This window comes from Stenella coeruleoalba (genome assembly GCF_951394435.1).
Source record: "Stenella coeruleoalba genome assembly, chromosome: 2".
NCBI lineage: Eukaryota > Metazoa > Chordata > Mammalia > Artiodactyla > Delphinidae > Stenella > Stenella coeruleoalba.
The window spans coordinates 45,143,186-45,167,838 of NC_137147.1; the positions used below are offsets into that span (position 1 = coordinate 45,143,186).

At 42.3% G+C, this 24,653-nt stretch overlaps 2 protein-coding genes across 3 annotated transcripts in view; one reads left to right on the plus strand and one right to left on the minus strand.

Moving 5' to 3' along the window:
- DLGAP5 (DLG associated protein 5) overlaps window positions 1-4,169 on the plus strand; it is a 39,566-nt gene extending 35,397 nt beyond the window's left edge. For both annotated transcript variants that reach the window (XM_079914070.1, XM_079914069.1), the window contains 2 exons: window positions 387-436; window positions 3,592-4,169. In XM_079914070.1, the coding sequence (XP_079770196.1) occupies window positions 387-436; window positions 3,592-3,732 (191 nt within the window). In that variant the 3' untranslated portion in view covers window positions 3,733-4,169. The remainder of the gene's footprint in view (window positions 1-386; window positions 437-3,591) is intronic.
- Window positions 4,170-5,906: 1,737 nt separating this feature from the next.
- LGALS3 (galectin 3) lies at window positions 5,907-23,475 on the minus strand. Its single transcript, XM_079913217.1, has 6 exons — window positions 23,341-23,475; window positions 16,376-16,397; window positions 14,568-14,927; window positions 13,024-13,112; window positions 9,018-9,183; window positions 5,907-7,231 (listed from the first exon to the last, which is right to left on the minus strand). The coding sequence occupies exons 2-6, from the start codon at window positions 16,391-16,393 to the stop codon at window positions 7,076-7,078; spliced, it is 789 nt and encodes a 262-aa protein (XP_079769343.1). The 5' UTR covers window positions 16,394-16,397; window positions 23,341-23,475; the 3' UTR covers window positions 5,907-7,075.
- Between the last annotated feature and the right edge of the window lie 1,178 nt (window positions 23,476-24,653).

The following is a 24,653-nucleotide window of genomic DNA, read 5'->3' on the forward strand; positions in this document are numbered from 1 at the left end:
ATAATGTGTGATGGTTTCACCTACTATTTTCATCTGCTACTGCATGGTGCCCTTCTGGCTGGGGTCTAAGGCAAAATAAACATTATAACCTTGGTCAGACATTTAAGGCACTCCAGCTATGTTCTAGCATCTTTTGGGTACCTTTAAATTACAAGCATGAGATTTATTTATAGAAGCCTTTTTTAATACTGAAATTAAGGATGAGAATTTTACAAAGAAATTTAACTACATTTAAAAAAATATTCTAGCATAAGATGATCCATATTTTTCTTAGCATATGATGTATGGAATTTTTCATATCTTTCAAGGCTTTGTTCCTTTCTAACAACACTTAACTGCGAGAATATTACTTTAAAAGTTAAAAATTATTCCTTTTTGTTTTTCAGTACTATTTGATAATAAAAGTCTCACTACTGAATGCCATCTTCTTGATTCAGTAAGTTTTCCAACTTGATTTGAAAAGTTCTTTATATTCCAGATTTGTTTTATAAAATGAATATTACTCACTTTTCAATTTACGTGCAAAGTTTACATCTTGTCATTGTTTTATTTACTCTGAAATCCACTTTTATTCATTTTTTCTCAAAATGGGAAAAATTGTTATATTAATACTTTAAAATATAGTGTGCTTTAGTATTAAACTCTGAAGATTTAATTCTCTATATGGTTTATGTATCAAATTTGTTGTGACAAAGTGGTTGAATACTTGAACATCTAATACGTAGCTTGGATTATGCTGGGTAGTTCTCAGTGATGTATGAAAAATATAATGCAAGATTTCTATACTTTTGAAGCTTACAGTTGGAGAGATAATGTCTGTCCTACCTTCAGTCATTGCTTATTTTCATTCTAGTTCTTTTAGATTACTATATTTATGTCCTGCTATTTTATTTGGAAGCTCCCCAGCCTTTACTTTTAGTGACCTCTTGCCTTTAAATCTAGTGCAAACATTTGCTCATCTGTGAAGCCTTCCTGTATAAGCTCTCATCTCTCGCATGTTAATTTCTGTATAGGCACAGGTGCACAATGCATACAGTGCACACATTGAATCTCTTATTAAGAGTATAATATGAATAAATGATACTGTATTCCTAAAACATATTGTACTTTCAGGAATCTATTTCCCTTATTAACTATACATTCCTCTTTAGGCAGAGCTGTCTGATTCGCATTCATGGGTGCTGGCACTGAATAGTAGGGCATGAATGGAATAGTGCTCTCTTGCCTACTAAGTGTTTACAGCATTGGCTTTCACCCCTACTGCCAGATATTTTTATTTCAATGATCTGTATTAGGATGTTTGTCAGGCGATTCTAACATGTGGCCATGGTCAACAACTCTGGTTTATAACCTTACCTTGAAATTTTCCAGGACCAATTGCTAAAATAAATCAGGGAGTGGCTTTGGTTTGCTAATCTTCGATCTCAGAATATAAAAAATTCATTAAGGCAAATGTAGGATCAAACAGAAACAATTTTTGTTAACCTCATGAAGCCTGGCAAATGCTTGGCGTCCTTAAGCCACTAATTTCTTAAGGACCTCTGAATATGTTGACTTTTTTTTTTTTTTTTAACATCTTTATTGGAGTATAATTGCTTTACAATGGTATGTTAGTTTCAGCTTCACAACAAAATGAATCCGTTATATATACACATATATTCCCATATCTCTTCCCGCTTGCGTCTCCCTCCCTCCCACCCTCCCTATCCCACCCCTCCAGGCGGTCACAAAGCACCGAGCTGATCTCCCTGTGCTATGCGGCTGCTTCCCACTAGCTAACTGCCTTACGTTTGGTAGTGTATATATGTCCATGCCTCTTTATCGCTTTGTCACAGTTTACCCTTCCCCCTCCCCATAGCCTCAAGTCCATTCTCTAGTAGGTCTGTGTCTTTATTCCTGTTTCACCCCTAGGCACATATATACAATGGAATATTACTCAGCCATAAAAAGAGACGAAATTGAGCTATTTGTAATGAGGTGGATAGACCTAGAGTCTGTCATACAGAGTGAAGCAAGTCAGAAAGAGAGAGACAAATACCGTATGCTAACACATATATATGGAATTTAAAAAAAAAAATGTTGACTTTTATTATCTTTCGAAGATGCCTTCTTTGTATTCAGCCTTCTGGGGTGGCTACATCTCAGGAGCTGAACGGAGTGTGTTACTGCGACCACACTGTTCCTTCTTAGTCTTGGCCTTCTTTATTTATTTATTTTAAAAATAAATTTATTTATTTTATTTTTGGCTGCATTGGGTCTTCGTTGCTTCACATGGGCTTTCTCTAGTTGTGGTGAGCGGGGGCTGCTCTTCGTTACAGTGCGCGGGCTTCTCATTGTGGTGGCTTCTCTTGTTGCAGACCATGGGTTCTAGGCGTGCAGGCTCAGTAGTTGTGGCACACGGGCTTAGTTGCTCCACAGCGTGTGGGATCTTCCTGGACCAGGGCTGGAACCCGTGTGCCCTGCATTGGCAGGCAGATTCTTAGCCACTGTACCACTAGGGAAGTCCCAGTCCAAGCCTTCTTTTTTTTTTTTAATTAATTAATTAATTTATTTATTTTGGCTGCATTGGGTCTTCATTGCTGCGTGCAGGCTTTCTCTAGTTGTGGCGAGCAGGGGCTACTCTTCATTGTAAGTTGCAGAGCACAGGCTCTAGGCGCGCAGGCTCAGTAGTTGTGGCGCACAGGCTCAGTAGTTGTGGCTCACGGGCTTTAGTTGCCGCGGCATGTGCGATCTTTCCGGACCAGGGCTTGAACCCGTGTCCCCTGCATTGGCAGGCGGATTCTTAACCACTGCACCACCAGGGAAGTCCCAGTCTTGGGTTTCTTTAATCCTAGGCTGAGACCTAGAGAGACAGGGATTTCAGCATAAGGCCAAGTTATATAAACCTGATTTAATCTTGTTCTCAGAGCTGAATTCTGAATGATTGGTTCTGATAATATGTGGTATTATAAGTAAATCTGGATGTTAATGAATCATAATATTCTATTTTTGATACATTAGTAATATGATTAAAATTGCTTCACAGTTATCATATATTATCTTGTTGATAAATCTTAGTATCTTAAAACTTAGTCTCCCTGTGAATTATTTTCCACTTCCATAAATTTTAGAAGTTATATTTTTGGATTTTTTTTTTAATAGGTCCACCTGTCTATTTTAGACCCACATTATTACTAGCTCTGTGCATCATTTGAACTTGAAGTAGGGTTTGAGAGGGAACAAAGAAAAGGATCCCAGCAGGATCACACTAGTAAAAGACCTATTAAGTACAATTATATGGACTAGGATTTGTGGAATCTGCATAAGTGGCCTCAGTTTTATTCATCCTGCATATGTTGCTGAAGTCCATTTACATATTACTAATCACCTTTTAAGGCGTATATTCCTAATATGCTTTTCAGTTAAAAAAAACTATGTGTTGAAATTAGATCCATGGAAAGTAGCATAATCATGTCATTAATAACTTTTTATTGTGTATAAGAAACGTCATTTATATTATTAGTTAATCCATTACTAATTTGCAATGTTGAAAACTTAATTGGTGAAACTCTTGATGGTTACTTTAGTGACTTCTCTAAATTTATTCTCTAGCCAGGCCTAAACTGCAGTAATACATTCACTCAGGTGGAAAGAAGACATCAAGAACGTACCAGACACATTCCCTTTGGTGGTAACCTGATTACGTTTTCACCTCTAAAGCCCCTCACTGGAGATCAACCAGAAGAATTTTGAATTTAAAAATAAATCCAGACGTTTTTCTTCATGTTATCAGTGCTGTGGTATATTCTTAGAATATTGAAAAGTTGAAGAATATGTATTTGTGTTCACTTCTATTCAATCCATCTATATAGTGTCATACAGCAGCCCTCCGTATACTGAGGGCCTACTGTTGGGTACTTGAGCATCCTTGAATTTTGATATCTGTGCATGTGTATGAGGGGAGGGGGGGTGTCCTGGAACCAATACCCCCCACCCCAGGATTCTGAGGAACAACTGTATACTATTTCAATATTCAGTGTTCATCAAAGTATGTTTTAGATATGATACTGTATCTCAAGGGAAGTGGGGAAATTTTGTATATTAACCATGCAGAATAAAAATGTACTGTGCCTTGCCTCTCTTGTTTAAAATGTATAAGCTTAAATGTTAAGTATACCTACTCAGAGCTTATGAACATTCTTTCATTTAATCAAAATACAGTGTTAAACTCTGACAAATATTTGCATTCCTTTATACTTTATTCTTAATTTGAACTCTTAAATTTGTTGATGTTGAACAGCTTTGCATAGTGCATTTTCCAGGGTACGTTGAGTTTCTTTAGATGAGCTTTCTGGATTCTGAAGTCAGTTTACATGCTGCAGTTTCACATGGTTAAATTATAAGCGGTTCCCATTAAATTCTTGTATTTTTTTTTTTTCATTTTCCCCTTGACGTGACTGACAGCCTTTGAAGGAAATGCTGCCTTCCCTTAAAGAGAATTATATCAATCACTTAATGCGTTCGAAATATTTTCTCTTTTATGAAACTCGTAACTACAGGATTTGTAGAAGACAGGGTGATCAGAATAACAGAGCACCAAGATGACTTATTGTAGCTAAAGCTCATCACCAGACCTGGATCCAGTTATTTCTGTTTGCAAATGAGGTGAGTGTTAGAGGTATTCACCAAACAAGCAGCAACTTTATGGATAGTCCTTTAAGGTGAAGAGTTTGCAAACAAAAAGGGAAAGCACATCTACTTTTGTTGTCAGAGGAAGGTATGTTAGGCTTGTGGAAAAGACAGTATTTATTATCAAGCCCACGTGAGCAGTTAGGAGACTATGTGAGGTGCTGGTTTAGAAGCATATTCTCAGAATGCCTAGTCTTAACAAAATATAAAAGCAGCTTTAACAGCCCATTAATGAATAATCCAAGCAAGACATTCAGAACAAAGAAACATTTTATGTAAAAGTTAGGGTTTTCTAAGGGTCCAGGGCCATGAACATGTAAAAGAGATGGGTACAAAGCAACCCAAGACTTAGAATCTATATAAAGCAATATGCAACAATGGGACTGCCCTGGTGGTGCAGTGGATAAGACTCCGAGCTCCCAATGCGGGGGGCCCGGGTTCGGTCCCCGGTCAGGGAACTATATCCCACATGCATACCACAACTAAGGAGCCCGTGTGCCGCAGCTAAGGAGCTGGTGAGCCGCAACTCAGGATCCCTGGAGCCACAACTAAGGAGCCTGCCTGTTGCAACTAAGACCTGGCGCAACCAAATAAATAAATATTTTTTAAATGCAACATAACAATAAAATAATGTTTGCCCTCAAAGATAAAGTAGATGAGAATAAAACAATGTGAGTAAACATGATTTTTTTTGGTAGGTTTAATAAGATGTACTATTGAATCATTTAGAAAGCTTTTGGCTATTAAGTGATAATGAGTTGAACTCGAATTGGCTTAACAGTAAGGAAATGTATTATTTCACAAGTTGTCAGGGTGATTTCAGGCACTTTACAATCAACAGCTCAATGATGCCATCTAAGTCCAACATCTGTTCATAGTTCATTCTGGCATCCTTGGTGTCAGTGTCTCTAAAGCTGGGTCCTTTTGGAGTCACATGATGGTGCTAGTGGTAATCAGAGCTGTGTCCTTCCCTTTAGTCTGGTTAGGCCAGCTAATGCCACATCTCCATCTGCAGATCAGCTGGGGTTTGCTTAAACTAATCAGGTTTCCCTATTTTATCTGGGATTATACCTGGGTAAAACCAGGACTGTTAGGAAGCAGGGAATGAGTTGGGTAGGCAGCCATCAATGTGTCCTACAACTAGAGAGAGTGTCCTTGGGCTATTGGACTCTAGAATTATGAGGTATTAAGAAAATCTTTAAAGACAAAATGAAAGAAAACTGGGTAGAACAAGAGCCTTTCCAAAAAGAAAAAAAAAAAGGAATTTCCATTTATTGAGGACCTACTATATGACAACCTCTTTGCAAACAGTATTTTATTCAATGGTCATAGTAACCCATTTTATAGACAAAAGATGTGTTATAAAATGTATTATACAGTTCGTTTTACAGACAAAGGAACCAAGGCTCAGAGGATTTAAGTAATTTTGTATAAACCAAATTCCCTTTTTTCTCCATAGCTTACTATGTTCTTCTGTTTAATCACTGGAGTACAACAGTCAAGATCAGAATGTTAGAATAAGGAATTAACATACTTTTTGAAATGAGATGTGATGTGCTGCTCACATCCCACTTTAGGACTAAAGGACTCACTTTTTTAGTTGCTATAACTTTTTGAAGCTGATTACATTTCTAATTAAAAACCTACTTTTTTTTCCCTCTATAAATCTGGAGATTTCATAAAACCAAAAGAACCCACGGGAAGATTGTCTGATACTGGTATCCATTACTGATTTGAAAGCAGTGAAGTATAGTTTGGAGAGATGAAATAGTTAAAAGGAGTCCAGAGAAATATACCAGAATGCTAACAGTAATTGTCTATGGGTTGCCTATATGTAAACTTTTTCTTTCTGCTTTTCTCATTTCCTGAATATATTATGTTTCCTGAAGTAAGAAAATAGAACAATTTCTTTGTAGCATCTGTTGGAGAGGTTAATTTGGGGGTAGTATTTACTCCTATTTACTTTTTTTTTTTTTGTCTTTATTGAATGTTACAATATTGCTTCTGTTTTATGTTTTTTGTCCATGAGGCATGTGGGATCTTAGCTCCCTGACCAGGGATGAACCTGCACTTCCTGCATTGGAAGGCGAAGTCTTAACCACTGCACTGCCAGGGAAGTCCCTCCTTTTTAAAAAATAGTTTAGCAAATATTGAAAACTTTGGGAGACTCTGATGCAGTATTAACATTGCTACATATTTCTTTTTCCATTGAGTCCATTGCGCATTATCAAGAATAAACTGCCCCAATTAAATGACATGTGAAGACAGGTAACTCTTTATTAAATGGATGATTTGCAAGAAGGACATTGATGAATAAAGGTAAAATTTTTCACTCATAGTGAACATGAAACTTTTAAATGTGTAAGGTTTACATTCAGTTTCATTTCTTTAAAAAGTATCTGCCCCTTTATATCATGGTGTGCGAAGCACTGGTGAGATTTATGTCACCAGAAATTCCCAGTTTGCTGATTTCCCCGAGATTTTTCACCCGATGATTGTACTGCAACAAGTGAGCATCATTGACCGCAACCTTGAAGTGGTCAGCTTCAACCAGGACTTGTATCTGAAATGGCACGTACACAAAACTGTTAGGAATGCCCATTCATCACAAAACCAGTGTGGCCTGAGCTCAGGATGTCCAGCATTTCACCTTTATGATCAATTGTAGAACTAATTAAAGTCAGAAAAAGTAACTTTACAGCAAAAATAAACTCCAACTTATTCAAGATTTAAACAAAACAAAATGATAAAATTTTTAGAAGGATATATAGTTGAAGCCACAGAGGAAAAGATTAGGTAAAGTTTTTGGATGGCCTCAACCACCTAAAACTAAAAATAAAAGTAAATGCTAAAATAGGAATCCTCTACTTAGAGTGGCAAATGTTATGAAGATTGATAATAACCAGTTTTGGCAAGAGTAGGGGAAACATACTCTCCCAGTAGTTAGAGGATGTGTTAATCCTTACATCCTTTTGGAAGCAGCACTTTGGCAATATCCTTATCTAAATTTTAAACATGTATATTCTTTGAGTAAAGTTATTCTAGGAAGCAAAGATTTATAAGGATAGTTATCACAGTATTTTAGTAAAATAAATAAAACTTTCCCATTTTACTTGTTTGGAATATTTCCATACTCCAAATTTTCATCAGTAGGGTACAGGCTGAATTATTACACATCTGAACAATGAAGTACTATTAGGTGGCAATGTTCTCATAAGGAAAGATGTCCACCAAATGTAGAATATGGTCCCTGTTAGACCCTGCCCTTGAGCTGGCGGTCTAGCTGTTTTTTTTTTAATTAATTTACTTATTTTTATATGTGGCTGTGTTGGGTCTTCGTTTTTACGCACAGGCTTTCTCTAGTTGCGGCGAGCGGGGGCTACTCTTCGTTGTGGTTCACGGGCTTCTCACTGTGGTGTCTTCTCTTGCTGCGGAGCACGGGCTCTAGGCCCATGGGCTTCAGTAGTTGTGGCTCATGGGCTCTAGAGCACAGGCTCAGTAGTTGTGGCACACGGGCTTAGGTGCTCCGCAGCATGTGGGATCTTCCTGGGCTAGGGATCGAACCCGTGTCCCCTTCATTGGCAGGTGGATTCTCAACCACTGCGCCACCAGGGAAGCCCGGTCTAGCTGTTTTATGACCCAATCTATAGTCAACCCTTACCTGATACTGTGGACCTAATAAATATTTGTGAAGCAGTGCTTAAAAATGAAAAGTGTGTTGCTTGTCATAGAAAACACTGGAAAATTACTCATGTTGAAACCTTTGTGAGGATGGGGGAAGCAGTAAAGGATGGAGGACTTTTTAGTTAATTTTTAAAAATCTATAAATTTTTCTTTTCATAAAACAAGTATGTATTACTTTTAGAATTTAAAAATTTTAGGTTTTTAAATTTTTTTTGACTATGCCACACGGCATGTGGGATCTTAGTTCCCCAACCAGGGATTGAACTCACACCCCCTGCATTGGAAGCATGGAGTCTTAACCACTGGACCACCAGGGAAATCCAATATTTCGTTTTGATTGCCATGCTAACTATGTTGTTTTGAGGAATTAAGTCTCAGCCCAACTGTACCATAAAGACTCTCTACTTTTTTTATTAAAGATGCTATTTTTCTCACTTCCAGAAAAGCTTAAACTCAGAAGGGTGGTAACAGGTGATGGTAAGGTGCCTGAATGGAGTTGGGGAGAGTGCCACTATTTCTGAGACCTGTCCCCTGGTATGGAGAGCAGATGTACTGGTTAGGTGTCCCAGGACAGCTGATGAAAATTCATTTCCAGTGCATTGTGGTTTAAGAGTGATTCCCCATGAGAAATATACATTATCATTGTAATAGTAGCAATAACTTACTTTGAAAGGTTTACCACTTTCAAATGGGAAAACCGTCTGTCTTTCTTCCTTCCCCCAGTTATTATTAAGCTTCGAATTGCAAACGATGACTTTCCTGTTGTCCTCATTGAAGCGTGGGTTAAAGTGGAAGGCGACATCATTTCCTGTCTTGAAATCTAAAGCAAGTCTGTTTTAAACCAAAGACCAGAGTTAGTAAAATTATTCAAGTTGTACATTTGTATCAAGTGAAGAACATAAAATTTTCTAAAGAGCAAATCATTTATAAAATACAGGAAAAATTTCTAAACAGAAAGCAAATAAACCAGAGAATGGGTTCAAACTGGAAAGTATACTGGGCCAAGTACAGTACTTCCACTTTATGTGCAGAGGGTATGTTCTAAGACCCCATTGGATGCCTGAAACCATGGATAGTACCGAACCAAACATCTATTTAGCTAGCTAGCTAGCTGGCTAGCTATCCACGCACACTTTTTTCCTATACATGTATACCTATGATAAAGTTTAATTTATAAATTAGGTACAGTAAGAGATTAATAATAAAATAGAACAATTACAGCAATATACTGTTGTAAAAGTCATGTGAATGTTGTCTTTCAAAATATTGTACACATTTAATGCCTTTTCCATCTGAACTAAGCACTTATGCACTGGGGCTGTAACTTTTGCAGTTTGAGGTATCACAGGAAAAAAAAAACTAGCATGAGTTTCTTTCCTTTCTCACAATTTCATGGACAGAAGATTTGTACTTACTATAGATCTTAGCAACCTCAGCATACAATTTTTTTTCTTTCCATTAAGTCAAGAACCTTACCTTTTTCACTTAAAAGGAGCCTTTTATAGCTTCTCTTTGGCATATATGAATTGCCAGCATCACTACTCTTGCTTTGGGGGTCATTATTAAGTAAAAGGTTACTTGGACACAAGCACCAGGGTACCACGACAATGGATCTGAAAACGGAGAGCTACTAAGTGACTAATAGGCCAGATATTGCTGCACAAAGGGATGATTTCACGTACTGGGCAGGATGGGGCTGGACAGCGTGAGATTTCACCATGCTGCTCACAACGGTGGCAACTTAAAACTTATGAACTGCTTATTTCTGGGAATTTCCATTTAATATTTTCAGACCGCGATTGACCCTGGGTAACTGAAATCGTGGAAAGCGAAACCTCAGATAAGGGGGGACTACTGTATTCGATGTACTACCACAGTATCTCAAAGTAAACAAGACAATATGGGTTGAGTTTTTTGGCCTCGTTGTCTTTGGTCATATCCTTCTATTCAGCTGTAATTCTCTTTTTACTCTCTACACATGAAACAGTCAAGGTGTGCTCGCTTCGGCAGCACATATACTAAAATTGGAACGATACAGAGAAGATTAGCATGGCCCCTGGGCAAGGATGACACGCAAATTCATGAAGCGTTCTATTTTTTTTCCCTGGTGGTGCAGTGGTTAAGAATCCGCCTGCCAATGCAGGGGACACGGGTTCGAGCCCTGGTCTGGGAAGATCCCACGTGCCGTGGAGCAACTAAGCCCGTGCGCCACAGCTACTGAGGCTGTGCTCTAGAACCCACGTGCCACAACTATGGGTGCCTAGAGCCCGTGCTCCACAACAAGAGAAGCCACCGCAATGAGAAGCTCGTGCACCACAACTAGAGAAAGCCTGTGCGCAGCAACAAAGACCCAACGCAGCCAAAAATAAATTTTTTAAAAAAGAAAATTCAATTGAGTAAAATTCTTCTTAAAAAAGCAAGGTCTGCTTTCTAGACCTACTAACAATGATTCCTTAGGTATTTAATTCACCCAGTAACAGACACATACAACCACCAATGATTAAATTCACAGGGAAAGGACCAATATGGTCAAATGGCAATAGAAGTTGTATTTGACTAAATATGCAATGCTTGTATTTTCTCAGCAGTGAAAAGGAAGATAATTGTCAACTCTACCGCCGTACGTTTTCTTTCATGTAACTGCTCACATAGATTTTGCAGATCAAAGCAATACATTTCTCAGTTTACTACCACCTTAATCGTTTCAACCAAAATTGGTTTTGACCTGCCACAGTCTCAGTCGACATCTCTATTGTTATTGGAACTAACCTTTTTAGTGCAACAGTCATAAATAAGGCAAAGATACCAGTGTGGTCCTGCGTGACAGCAGCTGCAGCAGGAGGAGAGCAGATATTACCAAATCGTGAGTGCTGTCTGCAGAGGATCAGGGCGCTGGGTCCTATGTTATTTTGGGAGGCAAGATGGATAAGGACACAGGCAGAGGATATATATGTTGTGTAACTTGCTGTGAGACAAGCTTTATTATGTAGGGAAGTATTGTGCTGAGAGAAGCTGTATAGGCTGTGTGGAAGGAAGAGCTGGCTTAGGGTAGTGACTACCACGTAGAACCAGAGCAGGCTGGCTGGAGGTGGAGTGAACTGGTTAGCTGAATGTAAAACGATCAGATCAGAATCTGAGTCCACCTCCTGGTAACAGAGGAGGTTGCTCCTGCCGATTCACGCGGATCAAGATGACAGGCACTCACAGGGGCTGTTTATAGATTCTTAAATAAACCTGTGTACACAGCTGGAATTTGTACCTTTTGTGTCCTGTCTATAAGACCCAGAAACAGATATTAGTTAATCTAGGAGCTTTAATAGTACTACTAACCTCAAGGACAGACATACTGAACAGCTTCAGGATAGCCCTAGCCTGCTTGTATTATATATAAATATAACCAGTGGTGATAACCAGAGCCAAGCATCCCAGGGCAGCCCGTAAATCAGCATGGATTTTCCTAAGTGAGTTCAAAGTCTTACCCGCCCCGAGCTCACCCCACCAGTACCAATGGCAGAGGCTGACTTATTTTTACAAAGTCTTTAACTTGCAGAGTCTTTTCAAACTTTTTAAGTAAACAGTGTCTACTCAGAAGACTGGGGTTCCCCACCGTGTCACTTATCATCTGTAGACCAGGCCGACACGTGGGAATCTGTGACTCTGCTGTTTCACCCGGTATGAAGACGGAAATGGCGGCCAAGCTCACAAATCTGAGAGTGCACCAAGACCTGCACAACTGCAGGGAGATTTGTACCACTATGAGGACAGAGAGGTATAATTGTTTTGCTTTTTTTTTTTTTTCCCTGCGGTACGCGGGCCTATCCCGTTGCGGAGCAACAGGCTCCGGACGCGCAGGCTCAGCGGCCATGGCTCACGGGCCCAGCCGCTCCGCGGCATGTGGGATCCTCCGGGACCGGGGCACGAACCCGTGTCCCCTGCATCGGCAGGCGGACTCTCAACCACTGTGCCACCTGGGAAGCCCCGAGAGGTATAATATTTAAGCTCTCAGATCAACTAGACATCTTTTTGTCTTTGACCCTAGTTTTTTTTTTTTTTATATTTATTTATTTGGCTGCACCGGGTCTTAGTTGCGGCACGCATGATCTTCGTTGCGATATGCAGGATCTTTCAGCTGTGGCATGTGGGATCTTTTTTAGTTGTAACCTGAGAACTCTTAGTTGAGGTATGTGGGATCTAGTTCCCTGACCAGGGATCAAACCCCGGCCCCCTGCATTGGGAGCATGGAGTCTTCGCCCCTGAACCACCATGGAAGTCCCTGACCCTAATTTTTGATGGGCTTTGTGTTTTAGACAATCTATGGCTCAGAGGTGGAGGGATGGCCAAACATTACATTACAAAGGCTCTACTTTCCTTTAATTCTAAGGCTTTCACTGCCTAGAAGAACCAACAGAATGGGTTTTCCTGCTCTTCCTCTTTGTCCTCACAAAGTAGAACTCTGTTTTATTCTGGTTCTGGGAGAAACACAAGATTTAGTGAGGGAAACCTTGTCTTCTTGGTGGGAATGCATATTGATTTATGGGGAAATCCCAAACTATGGTATAGCCAAGATTCTAAATGTGCAATTTTAAAAACTCTATCAAAATTCAAAACAGATCACCCTTTATTCCAAAAGCAATCAGTAAATATGTTAGACTTGCTGACTTTGCTCTTTACCTGTTTGCATCGGGCTTTACTGTGCCCAGGATTGTTATCAGCATGCGAGGCATGACTCCTCCGGAAAAAGGCAGGTCATAAGGCACATTCTGACAATTAAAAAAAAAATATATATATATATCAATAAAGAGTCATGTTTTCTTGAGGCAAGAAAGAAAAAGATATCGCTAAAGTTCAACCGCTTTTAATATGTGTGAATAACACATAATCCTACTTTAGCCATCTTTTCAGACTCTCAGGCCACCTTGCCCAGGGCCTGAAGAGAGAAGGCTCCCTACACAACTGCAGCTAATAATCGAGAATAAGGCCATCCGTTAATTGGTGCCAAAGGCAGAACATGTTCCCTTTCGGAGCACTGTATCTCTCATGACAAGGCCCATCCCAATCTATAACTCATCCACTTGACCTATTTTCTGGAAAGACCCTTGTCATATAACATTCTCTGTCAGGTTGTTCTGCTCCCTGTGGGCAGGCACTGTGGTACCTTCTGGGCTTCTGAGGCCCCCTATGTTCCACTCACACAAGGCCCTGAGGAGTGCTTCGAATGTGGCAGGTACTTGATATTTGTAGAATGGACACTTTCCAATTAATACCTTCCCCAGTTCATTTTACAAATATTTCTTGACCTTCTACGTTCAAGGTACTATAAATATTCCCAATGCTCTGTCCTTGGCCTCTTCTCTTTTTCCTGTAAAATTGTTTCCCCCTGGGTTCGACCATCACCCAAGTCTTTTCTCTCTAGCACTGATCTGTCTGATCTGTAGTAGTCCTGTGCTTCCTCCCGGAACTCAGTAGTCCTGTGCTTTTGAACTCTTTCCTCATATCTGTATCTTTTCTCCCAACTACACTATTTGGAAGGGAAGGGTCTGTGTCTGAGATGTGGCTGGAGCCCCACAGAGTTTTATGCTTAGAACTCATTTATTAAAATGGGTTTTAATGTAAGTGAAAATTTAATCCTTAGATGACAAAATTATCTTTAGAAGGTTTTTAAAAACCCGATTACCGTGGTTCCCCCAAAGGTTCCCTCTATGACCATGGGAAGTTGTATAACTCTTTATTGCCCCATTTCCTCATTTGTGAAGTGGGGATAACAGTATCTTAGAGGGTGCTTATGGGGTTGAATGAGATCATCCATGTAGAAGCACACAGCTGGCACATGTTATATACTCAGTGTTTATTCATAATAATAACCAAAACTTCCCCCATTGCTATGATCTTAACTTGATTTATATTAAAGCTGCTTTACAGATGCCTTCAAAAGATGCACTAGCTTCTCTTTAACACTACACATACTGAACGCAACATGAGCAGCAATTTTTTCTACTGGACCAACATACACTGTGGCTGGTCCTTGCAAAGCAGCTGTAAGCAGTGAGTTTAAAGCTTCAGCTCTCCCAGGAGCCCTTTGCAGGTCAGTACCCAGAGCCAGCTCCCAGCCACAGCACCTCAAAGTGATGGCACCACCGCTCCAGACAACTGCTACGGGCTTCATTAGCTTTGTCCTGATCACAGTCAAGCATACGAAATGACTAACACCATCTTACCAGGGGTCCAGAGGGGACGCCATAAGGGCCAGCAGCAGGGTAGGCTCCAGGAGCACTTGGCTGTCCAGGAGGTGGGTAGACCCCAGGCCCAGGGTAGGCACCTGGTGCAGTTGGTCCAGGATAACCAGGTGCAGTTGGGCCAGGGTAGGCCCCTGGAGGTGCCTGGCCTGGGTAACCCCCAGGAGGGGTTACCCCTGGGGGTAACCCCTGGCCAGGGTAGGGGCCGGGTGGTACCTGGCCAGGGTAGGCCCCAGGATAGGATGCTCCCGGGTAGCCTCCTGCCCCAGCAGGCTGGTTTCCCCATGGACCAGGCCATCCTTGAGGGTTTGGGTTTCCAGACCCAGATAAGGCATCATTAAGCTGGAAAGAAAGACATAAACAGTTACAGGATGAAAGACATTCACCACAACAGAATTTTCAGGAATATGTGATCTAAGAATTAGAGCGACATGCTGAAGATATGAAATTCATATCAATAAAATTTCCCCCACCTATTAGTTTTGAGTTCCTAAGACTAAAATTAGACTTTAGGATTATACATGTTTGATCACTCTATTCTTGCTTCCCATCGTCTCAGATCATTAAGGGTTGCCTTTTCGTAATTTGCTAAAGTCAGGAGCTAGCCATCCTCTGTGTAAAAGCACATACTTTCTGACACGAGAAAAACAATCATGAAAATCAAGATGCATGTGGGCTGGAAAACCTCCACCAAGCTGGCGCTGGTTGCCTTGGCCTTCCCTTGGCTGGATGTCTACTGCACTTCAGGTGCACCAGGTTAGTCACCACTTAGTGGCATCCAGGCTCGTATCAGAGAAGCTGCCTTGTACACAGGGATGTGGAATCACAATATCTGGTTTGAAATCCAGCGCCATCCTTCAAGAGCCCCAAACCCTTGGAGCCATCATGCCACTTGTACAGGACTTAGTGTTTTTGTCTGTGTAACAGGGATAATGATCTTATCTCATGTGATTGTTGTGAGGAACAGATGAGGCAGCATTTGGGACGGCTCTTTATAGACCGCAAGATGCTGTGCCAGTGTTGGTTTGTGTCCTTTCTCTCCAGGAGGAGACTCTGCCTTCTCCCTCTCTGACATCTGCAGTATTTAGCAGAGTGCTAGGTGGTACATGGAAGATACTCAGTAAAAACTTCTATGTTGATTGAATATGATCTGCCAGGATTGTCTGACCCTTTGGTGCATCAGGAACCCAACCCCAGACCTGGTATCGGGGCAGCAGAGTGAGGCTGTGAAGGGAGCCCATGGGGTCTGGGGGAGGGGGAGAGAGAAACAGAGGGCTGGATGATGACGGAAAGTAAACCGGATTTAGAAAACAACTCGAGCTCCTGGCTGTAGGTGGTGTGAGTCATTCTGTTAAGGAATTTGAGAATACATAAGCATGCTAATAGGAATTTATTTTGGCTGCTTCTTACTCCAGCATTTGGGAAAGGAGGAGTAGAGGGCACTGCAGGATTTAAAAAAAAAAAAAATCAGGATGCTCAGACTGTACCACACTGCCGTTTGTTCAGCTGGTTTCTCAGCTCCTGCCAGTGGAATCCACCCACTTCTGTCCTAGGCCTTGGGTAAAGGGGTTACTGTTAGCGAGGCCCAGGCCTCTCTCTTCCTGGCTTTCTTCCCAAATCTGTTGCTGGAAAAACAAGACTCCAGCTAACAAGCCCTCATTGGACGGGTGAGGCCAGAGGAAGCCAAGTGGTGGGAGAGTTAGGAAAACTTGAGTGGTTAAAAAAAAACAACCTTCAACCTGCATGACTGTATACATATTAGGGTAGGAAAACAGACATAAAACACTTACCGAAAAACTGTCTGCCATTTTCCTGAAAGGAGAAACAAACAAACAAACACAGGTTATTGATCCTAAAAGATTTCACTGGTTTCCGTATGAATTTAACATCACAAACAGCTCGTTGTGCAGGTCTAGTCAGTGTACAGGCATTCTCCTAACACAAGCCAGTCTATTCCTCAAATATGCTGAAATCATTAGCGGGGAGCCACAAAAATGTCTCATCAAAGGGCGGAGATGCACTCCACCTGGATCACCACGCCCTATTTAACTCATACCTTTAAACTCTAATCACACTAGCCTGTGGCCTGAATCCTGGGAGTACCAGGCGACCCAACGCAGGTGGGAGAGGGGGGAATAAAATGCTCTGCCCCTTTCCTAGGTAACAAATGTAAACGGTCCTGGGTTTTTGGTCCTCCTTCACCTTCCTTCCTGTGTTCTTTTTCTACCACCTCATAAAAAGTGTTCAGTGCATTAATCTCACCCACCTCCCCTCCGGTTCCCTCTAACAGCCCCACACCCTCCTCTGGGTTTTGGGAGGAAGCGGTTGGTTCTTCCTACTGAGATTTGAAAGACAATCCTTGCCTTCCCTGCCCCACCCTCCAAGACCTAGTTGCTGCTGTTGATTTATTCCTTCATTTGTACACATTTATGCCTACTCTGGGCCAGGCACCGGGTGGCTCCTGTCTGGGTTTGAAGATGAAATCGACCAAGATGTATGGCCAAAGGGTCCAGAGGCCAGAAGGGGGTCACAAGTGATGGACGCTGTGAGCCAGACTGCATGCTGTGGGAAGTCACAACTCGAAAGATGACTTCTAACAGGGGAAGAGACAGTGTTGCTTGAGCTAAGCCTTGAAGGAAAGGTGAGATTGTGATGTGGAGCAATAAAGAAGAAAGGTGGGCACAAGATGATTCCCTTTTTTTTTTTAAAGATACTTGTTATTCCAAATGAAATGTCTGGCAGTATAACAAACAACTAAGGTTTAAAAAAAAAAAGTCAGGGTTTCCCTGGTGGCGCAGTGGTTGAGAGTCCGCCTGACAATGCAGGGGACTCGGGTTCGTGACCCAGTCCGCGAAGATCCCACGTGCCGCGGAGCGGCTGGGCCCGTGAGCCATGGCTGCTGAGCCTGCGCGTCTGGAGCCTGTGCTCCGCAACGGGAGAGGCCACAACAGTGAGAGGCCCGCGTACCGCAAAAAAAAAAAAAAAAAAGTCAGACAATGTGGAGGAAAATATTTTTGGGTAGGATGCTACCAGAAAGGGTTGGCCTTGCCCACAGCTGCCTCAAAGGGTAGCCCCGAGACATCATTCTTGCTTCTCCGGCTCCTCCCCCTGTGCCAAGGCCCCATCCAAACACGATGTTTTACACCTGCTCCCGCTGCGGGTGCTCTCTAGCGGTGAGGGGAGGAGAGTAGCTTTGGACTCCTCAGGCCTGGGTGAGTTTTCTCAGCTCAGGATCACTGGTGCTGTGGCCAAAATTACCTGGACTTGAACAATCAGAATCTCTTTTTCCTTAAGTCGCCTATTTGTGATAGTTACTCAATTATTATTCTTAAAATAATTGAGTAAATGGTGGCTGCTTGATAGGTCCTAAAAATGTAGAATATTAGATTTTATTGTTAAAAAACCAAACAGGCAGACCTCCTCCTAGAACTTAATGTGTGCTTTATTTATACACCAGATATTTTATCCTACTCTGCTGTAGGATAAAGTACTCTGTCTTTCTTTTTGCACATCTCTTTTAAAATTTGGGCATTCTCAAATATATTTGGAAACACTCAGGTTGTCACTGTTACCACTGTGCCCATCTTCCAACATGGAAACTGCTAGCAATTTGATTAGGAAGTCACGGTGACTCTCCCAGGGCTTATATTCACTGTATTTAGTATATAGTATTTGACCTTTTAAAGCAAAAGTCAGGTGCTCTTCTGTGCTTCCTTCCCCAAAAGGCTACCACTGCCTTGAAAACTGTGCTGCTACCCCGGAAAGAACTTAAGAGTTGTTAAAGAGAAAGAAAGGACATTTCTTAAGTCAAGAAAATAAAGCTTCTCATTTTGGATGCCAGTAGGAAACAATCTTGAACTTCATAGTGGGCAGAAAGCTTAGTTCCTTTGATTACACTCCTGGGCAACGTATCAAAGCCTCAGCAATAACATTGTAAGTGTTTTGACTTCTTTTAAATATCCCCATTGTGTTCAGGCCTATTCCCAACCTCACACCACTGACATTTCAGGTGGGATACTTTGTAGGGAGGGGCTGTCCCGTGCATTGCAGTACGTGCAGCAGCATCCCTGGCTTCAACACACAAGATGCCAGTAGCACCCCTCCCCCGCCATCGTGATAATGCAGAATGTCTTAAGACATTGCCAAATAACCCTGGGGGAAGCGGGAAGAGGGCAAAATTGTGCCTGGTTTGAGAACCACTGGTGTAGGCTAATTAGCATATGTATCCTCACATAAATGTACCTATGCAGGTCAATAAAAAACAGAAAGGTAGTTTCAATTGTTAAAACTAGCTAAATCTGTTCCATTGGCCTCATAAAGTGTCGTATTAACATAAATCCAATTAAACTTAGATGTGTTTAAAGGCTGATCATAACCAGAAACTCACACAAAGACATTTACATTTACATTTCTAAAATGTAACATTTATTCTTCTCAAAGTTTCTGTTCAAGCATACTCAGTTTATTTTCCGACTAGCCCCAAACAATTTAAGAAACAAAGCAGATTCCACTTTATTTCTACTGTGTTTCACATGACACCAAGGATGACAGTTTGGATTGTGTTGTGACACATTAGACAAGCCCATTAGAATAATGACACCCTGCATTTATGTGGTGCTTTTCAGTTTACAAAGCACTTTCACATACCTTACCTATTTTGATTCTGATAATAATCTTATGAGATTGACAGGGAAAAATTAATATCCTCACTTTAAAGGTGAGGAAACTGAGTCTCAGAGAGGTAATGTGGTGACCCAAAGTCATTCTGTCATTGGCAGGCCAAGGACCAGGGTCCAAGCATCCTGACTCCTAATTCAGGCTGATTTTACACTAGTATAAAACCTCACACTTTGAAATTTTAAAGTATAGTCCTTCGAAAGTGTTAGTTACTTCATTTAGAAATTCATTCTCTGGCTTAAACATTCAGAACTGCATAAACATGCTGAAATTGTAAACAAATTAAAAAGAGATCCTGGGGACTTCCCTGGTGGCACAGTGGTTGAGAATCCTCCTGCCAATGCAGGGGACATGGGTTCGAGCCCTGGTCCGGGAAGATCCCACATGCCGTGGAGCAGCTGAGCCTGTGCGCTACCACAATGAGAAGCCCCGCCCATAGCAACGAAGACCCAATGCAGACAAAAATAAGTAAATAAAATGAATAAGTTAAAAAAAAAATCATGTTTTTGTCAGAAAACTAGTTGGGTGACTCAGTGTGCAGTGATATTGAATACAAGGATGGCATTTTGCACAGTCACTTTGCTAATTATAACCACATTTAAACCGATAAAACTTACTTTTCCAAAAATTGGGTATGCATTGTTTTGATTATGTCAACTCCCAACCATCAGATCTCTGATGAAACAGGTTCTAACCAATGTTCTTTTGAAATCAAGGTTAGCAACCTTAGAACTTAAAAACAAAAAAAGGAACCAAAAAAAGAATAAAAAAAACCCCACATCTATTTGGGTAAATATCTTCCCTACTTGCCTGGAAATTTTCTTTTTTTTTCTTTCTTTCTTTCTTTTTTTTTTTTAGAGGAGTAGCTTATACAGACAATCAAATATAAAATTTAAAAAATCTTCCCACTCCACAGGTACTATAGGTTTGTGAACTCTGGCATTCCCAGAATCAGAGAATTTTGAAAAGCCAGGATAGAAACACTACGTCAAAGACAAAAACATTTAAAAACTACTACCTGAGTCTTCACATTTGGAAAAACCTACAGAAAGTAGTTCAGTATTGCTTTGGAATAAGGAATTGAAACATGAGTCAGAACGCAGGCCACTTTAATTGGTTGTTAATTGCAGCTCTGCCCTTCAATAAAGAGTAGCTATCCACTGTACTAAGCTATTCTAGGCCCATGCAGCAATTAATTCAGTTGCCAGGGTTCCCAGGAGCACTTCTGAAATTTCTGCCCACGAAGGGCCCCAACTTTTATACGAGCTGTAAGGGAAGTAGATCACAAACGTATTTCCTCAGAACCCCAAGCACTGCCCACACTCCTCCCCAAAGAACACAGGACAGGCAGTCTACGTCCTGGACTTACAGAAACACAGAACAGGCCTTGAGGAACGCTCACTTACCAAAGCCAAATTCAATGATGCTGATTAGAATAAAGGAAACTGGTCCTTTACTAGGATTTCTTTTTCATCATTGTTCCTCAGCATCAAGGAAGGTAAAGTTACTTTGTGCCTCTCAGTTACTGATTTTTTTTTCCCTTATGGAAAAGCTGAACATCAGTCAAGAGAGAACACATGATACTTAGTCAGCAGCACATTGGAATTACTGCCCTGGCAGGCTTACCACTCAGAATTTAATGAGAAGAACCCATTCAGGCACCAGACACAAAATGTTAACTAGCTGTCCTCAGAGAAGCCTGTGTCCCAAACTATCACAGGAAAGAGAGGCTAAGTTTTAGATCAGTTACTATGAGTCTCAGGTATATGAAGTTTACAAGCCAACTGGTATTTAAGGTAACATAAGAGTCTCAAGTTTTACTATATGAATAAATATCTGTATTACAGTTAAAATTTAGAGTCTGACTGATGAAGGTTCTAGGCAAACAGTATCTAAATCACAGGTGAGACCAATATTGGCCTTTGACCTCACTAGCAGTAAGTAAAAAGTCTTTATAAAGCACTTCTGCATATTTGTGGCATAGCAAAATGTCATTGATTAAGGACCCCTCAACAGAGTGAGATTTGCTATTCCATTTTTTTTAAAACTAGCTTTTGCACTTCCCTGGTGGAGCAGTGGTTAAGAGTCCGCCTGTCAATGCAGGGGGCACGGATTCGAGCCCTGGTCCGGGAAGATCACACATGCCGCGAAACAACTAAGCCCGTGCGCCACAACTACTGAGCCTGCGCTCTAGAGCCCGTGCTCCACAACAAGAGAAGCCACCGCAATGAGAAGCCCGTGCACCGCAGAGTAGCCCCCGCTCGCTGCAACTAGAGAAAGCCCGCGCACAGCAACGAAGACCCAACACAGCCAAAAATAAATAAATAAAATAAATAAATTTAAATAAATAAATAAAAATAAAAAAGGCATTGGTGACTTACAAAAGAAAAGCATGTCTTAAAAAAAAACCAGGGCTTCCCTGGTGGCGCAGAGTCTGCCTGCTGATGCAGGGGACGCGGGTTCGTGCCCCGGTCGGGGAGGATCCCACATGCCGCGGGGCGGCTGGGTCCGTGAGCCATGGCCGCTGGGCCTGCGCGTCCGGAGCCTGTGCTCCGCAACGGGAGAGGCCACAGCAGTGAGAGGCCCGCGTACCGCAAAAAAAAAAAACCAAAAAAAACCCCCAAAAAACTAGCTTTTGGGGTCAATGCTCCTTCTTTTCTGCTTCTTATGTAACCTGGTGAGGTACCACCTAATATTTCTAAGCTCAAAACATTCAAGACCCATCATCAAACTTCTCCCAAGAATATGAAGTAAATGCTGATTCTAAGTATAACGCCCACACATTATTAACTTAGGAAAGAGCTCCAATCTCCCATAGATCAAGGATGAGGCATAGCCATCAAAGGATTGAAAGACTCTCCTCTAGGGATTCAAAGTCAATGTCTGAAAAGGAGACTACTGTGGAACAATAAATTTTTATTATTAAACTTTAACTTTTATGGAAACAATTTCCTAGTATGAAAGATAAACTTGAGGCAAATGAGTCAGAATTTTGGAAGCTGGTGAAAATTTTCTCTCATGCTCTGTGCCAAGAGGTCAATTTTCATTGCTATCATTTTCTTCAGAACTAAATGAGCCTTTCTTCCATTCCCTTTCCAGAATCCTAGAAACAGACTGGGTCACTGAGGTCCAACTGTCCTCATTGTCCAGCAACCCAACTCCCAGGAGTCAGTTTACAAATATTCCACGGTATCTGGAATAGGAATCGCTAAGGGGAGGGCATGAATGAAGCCTAAGGCACGGCCTCAAGCCCTGTGTCCCTGAGCTCTTACTCCTCAAAATGCATGCATTTTAGTGCTTTGATTTGAGCAACTCACAATCCAGAATAAATGCTCAAACATGTTTGAGAAGCCTCCCCACCCCCGCCTCAGCTAGGCCTCTGCACCCTGGGACCAACATTGTGCCACACCCCACATATCCCCGGCACAGATCGTTAATGCCCAAACCTGGACAGGGATGAGTCACTGATTTGCAAAAACTGAGGGTGTACTGTCTTTGTCAAGCCGGGCACATGTCCACTCAGCCTTGGGGCAGCACCCTTTTCTACGGGATCAGCATCCTGAGAGAGGCTGCAGCCCTTGACCCTGTTGGCCAGGTAGCAGGGCGCATTCCCATCCCACAGCAAGATCAAGTGGTCGACAGCCAAGTCAGGGGTCGTGGAGCCGCCCGACAGAGTCCGGGAGCAGTACCCTCTGTGGACTGGGGGCAGGAAGGCCTGCTTCCTCCCGCCCAGCTGGAGCGCGCGGCTGGGGTGATGCGCGCGCGCCCGCCGCTCACCGCCGGCGGCCCTGGGCGGCCGACGACGGGACGGCGCGACGCCGGGGCTGAGCCTCCCAGTCGCCTCAGAGGGTAACACACCCGTCCGCCTCGAGTAAATGCAGGTGAGTCCTTGTAAGGCGTTGCTAACTTTTCCCGAGTCTCAGACTCCGCTCTCCCTTCTCGGCGACCCCCTCCCGCGGGCCTCCAGGAAGTCAAGCCCCGGCCGCGCACCGAGCAGCGCCCGGGCGCCCTCGCCCTGACAGGCTCAGCCGCCAGCAAGCCCGTGCGCGCCCCAGTCCCGGCGCCCCGCGCCACTCACCCGACGCCTCGGCACTAGCTCGCGCGCTGCGGGGGTGGCTTCGGCAGAGGTGCTGTCGTCCTGGCTGGGCGGCGGCCGGCTCTGCGCCTCAAATACGCCGGGCCAGGCCCGCCTTTCCCGGGGCGGGGCCGCCACCCCTGCCACCCACGGCCTCGCTCTGCGGACCAGGCGGGGCGAGTCCCCGGCCTCGCTGGACACCCGGGCGCCCAGGCGCCGCGGTTCCAGGGCGCAGAGGAGACGCCTGACTCGGAACAGCGGCGGGTGGGACCCTGACCCGAGGCCTCCATCCCCGCAGCGTCCAGTCGGTCCCCTCCGCAGCCGCTGGAGATCGGGGTTCACCGCCCTCTCACCAGATTCACCTGCTAACTCCTCAGACCAAGATAGGGAGAGTCTGCGAAGCTTTTTGTGTGTGCTTCTTTGGGGAGTTTTGCTTGCTTACTTGCTTTAACCGTGTTTACTCTTTTTCTGCCTGAATCTCAGGCACTCTCAGCCCTTCTGCATTTACTTTACCTAAATCCCTTCTCAGCATCAAAGCCTTCGCACAGTGACTTGGGTCACAGTTTTCTGAGATGCTAGGTGAGATGCTCCCTGTTCTTGGCCTTGCTTTCATTCCCTTTATGAACCGTGATGTGGGTCCACACCTCAGACTAGGAGCCCTAAATTGTTTTGCTGTTTGCTCCCCACTGCATCCTTAGCATCTACCCTGTGTTTGGTAAATATTTGTTTAAATACCCTGTGTTTGGTAAATGAATGAATGATTGAAATGGTGAACCACTTCCTATTGGGAAGAGTCCTGATAAAGGAGGGAAGAATTAAATAAAATAAAGCTATGGCTCCAAAAAGGTTGTTACAACAAGTAGTGATGCTTCCAAGAGAAATGGTATTTGTTTGGTAGCATTTAGCTGGGTAATAGCTGAGTGAAATGGCTAAGGATGTCAAAGATGAATTTCTTTTTAAGTTCAGACTCACAAAAATTAACTCGACTCCCAGACATCGAAAACAAATTTATGGTTACCAACGGGGAAAGTGAGGGGGGGATAAATAGGAATTTGGGATTAACAGATACATACTACAATATATAAAATAAAAAACAAGGAACTACTGTATAGCACAGGGAGCTATATTCAATATCTTGTAATACCTATAATGGAAAAGAATCTGAAAAATAATATATATATGACTGAATCACTTTGCTGTACACTGAAACATTGTAAATCAACTATACTTCAAAAAAAAAAAAAAAGATTAACTCAGAATGGATTAAAGACCTAAATGTAAGACCTGAAACTATAAAGCTCCTAGAGGAAAACAGG

Excerpts from the sequence above, each read along its gene's own strand:
- LGALS3 (XM_079913217.1), bottom strand. Across the intron at positions 13,113-14,567 it reads GCGTCCCCTCTGGACCCCTG|AATGTGCCTTATGACCTGCC; the intron begins GTAAGATGGTGT and ends TTTAATTGTCAG. Across the intron at positions 7,232-9,017 it reads AAAGTGGTAAACCTTTCAAA|ATACAAGTCCTGGTTGAAGC; the intron begins GTAAGTTATTGC and ends GTGCCATTTCAG.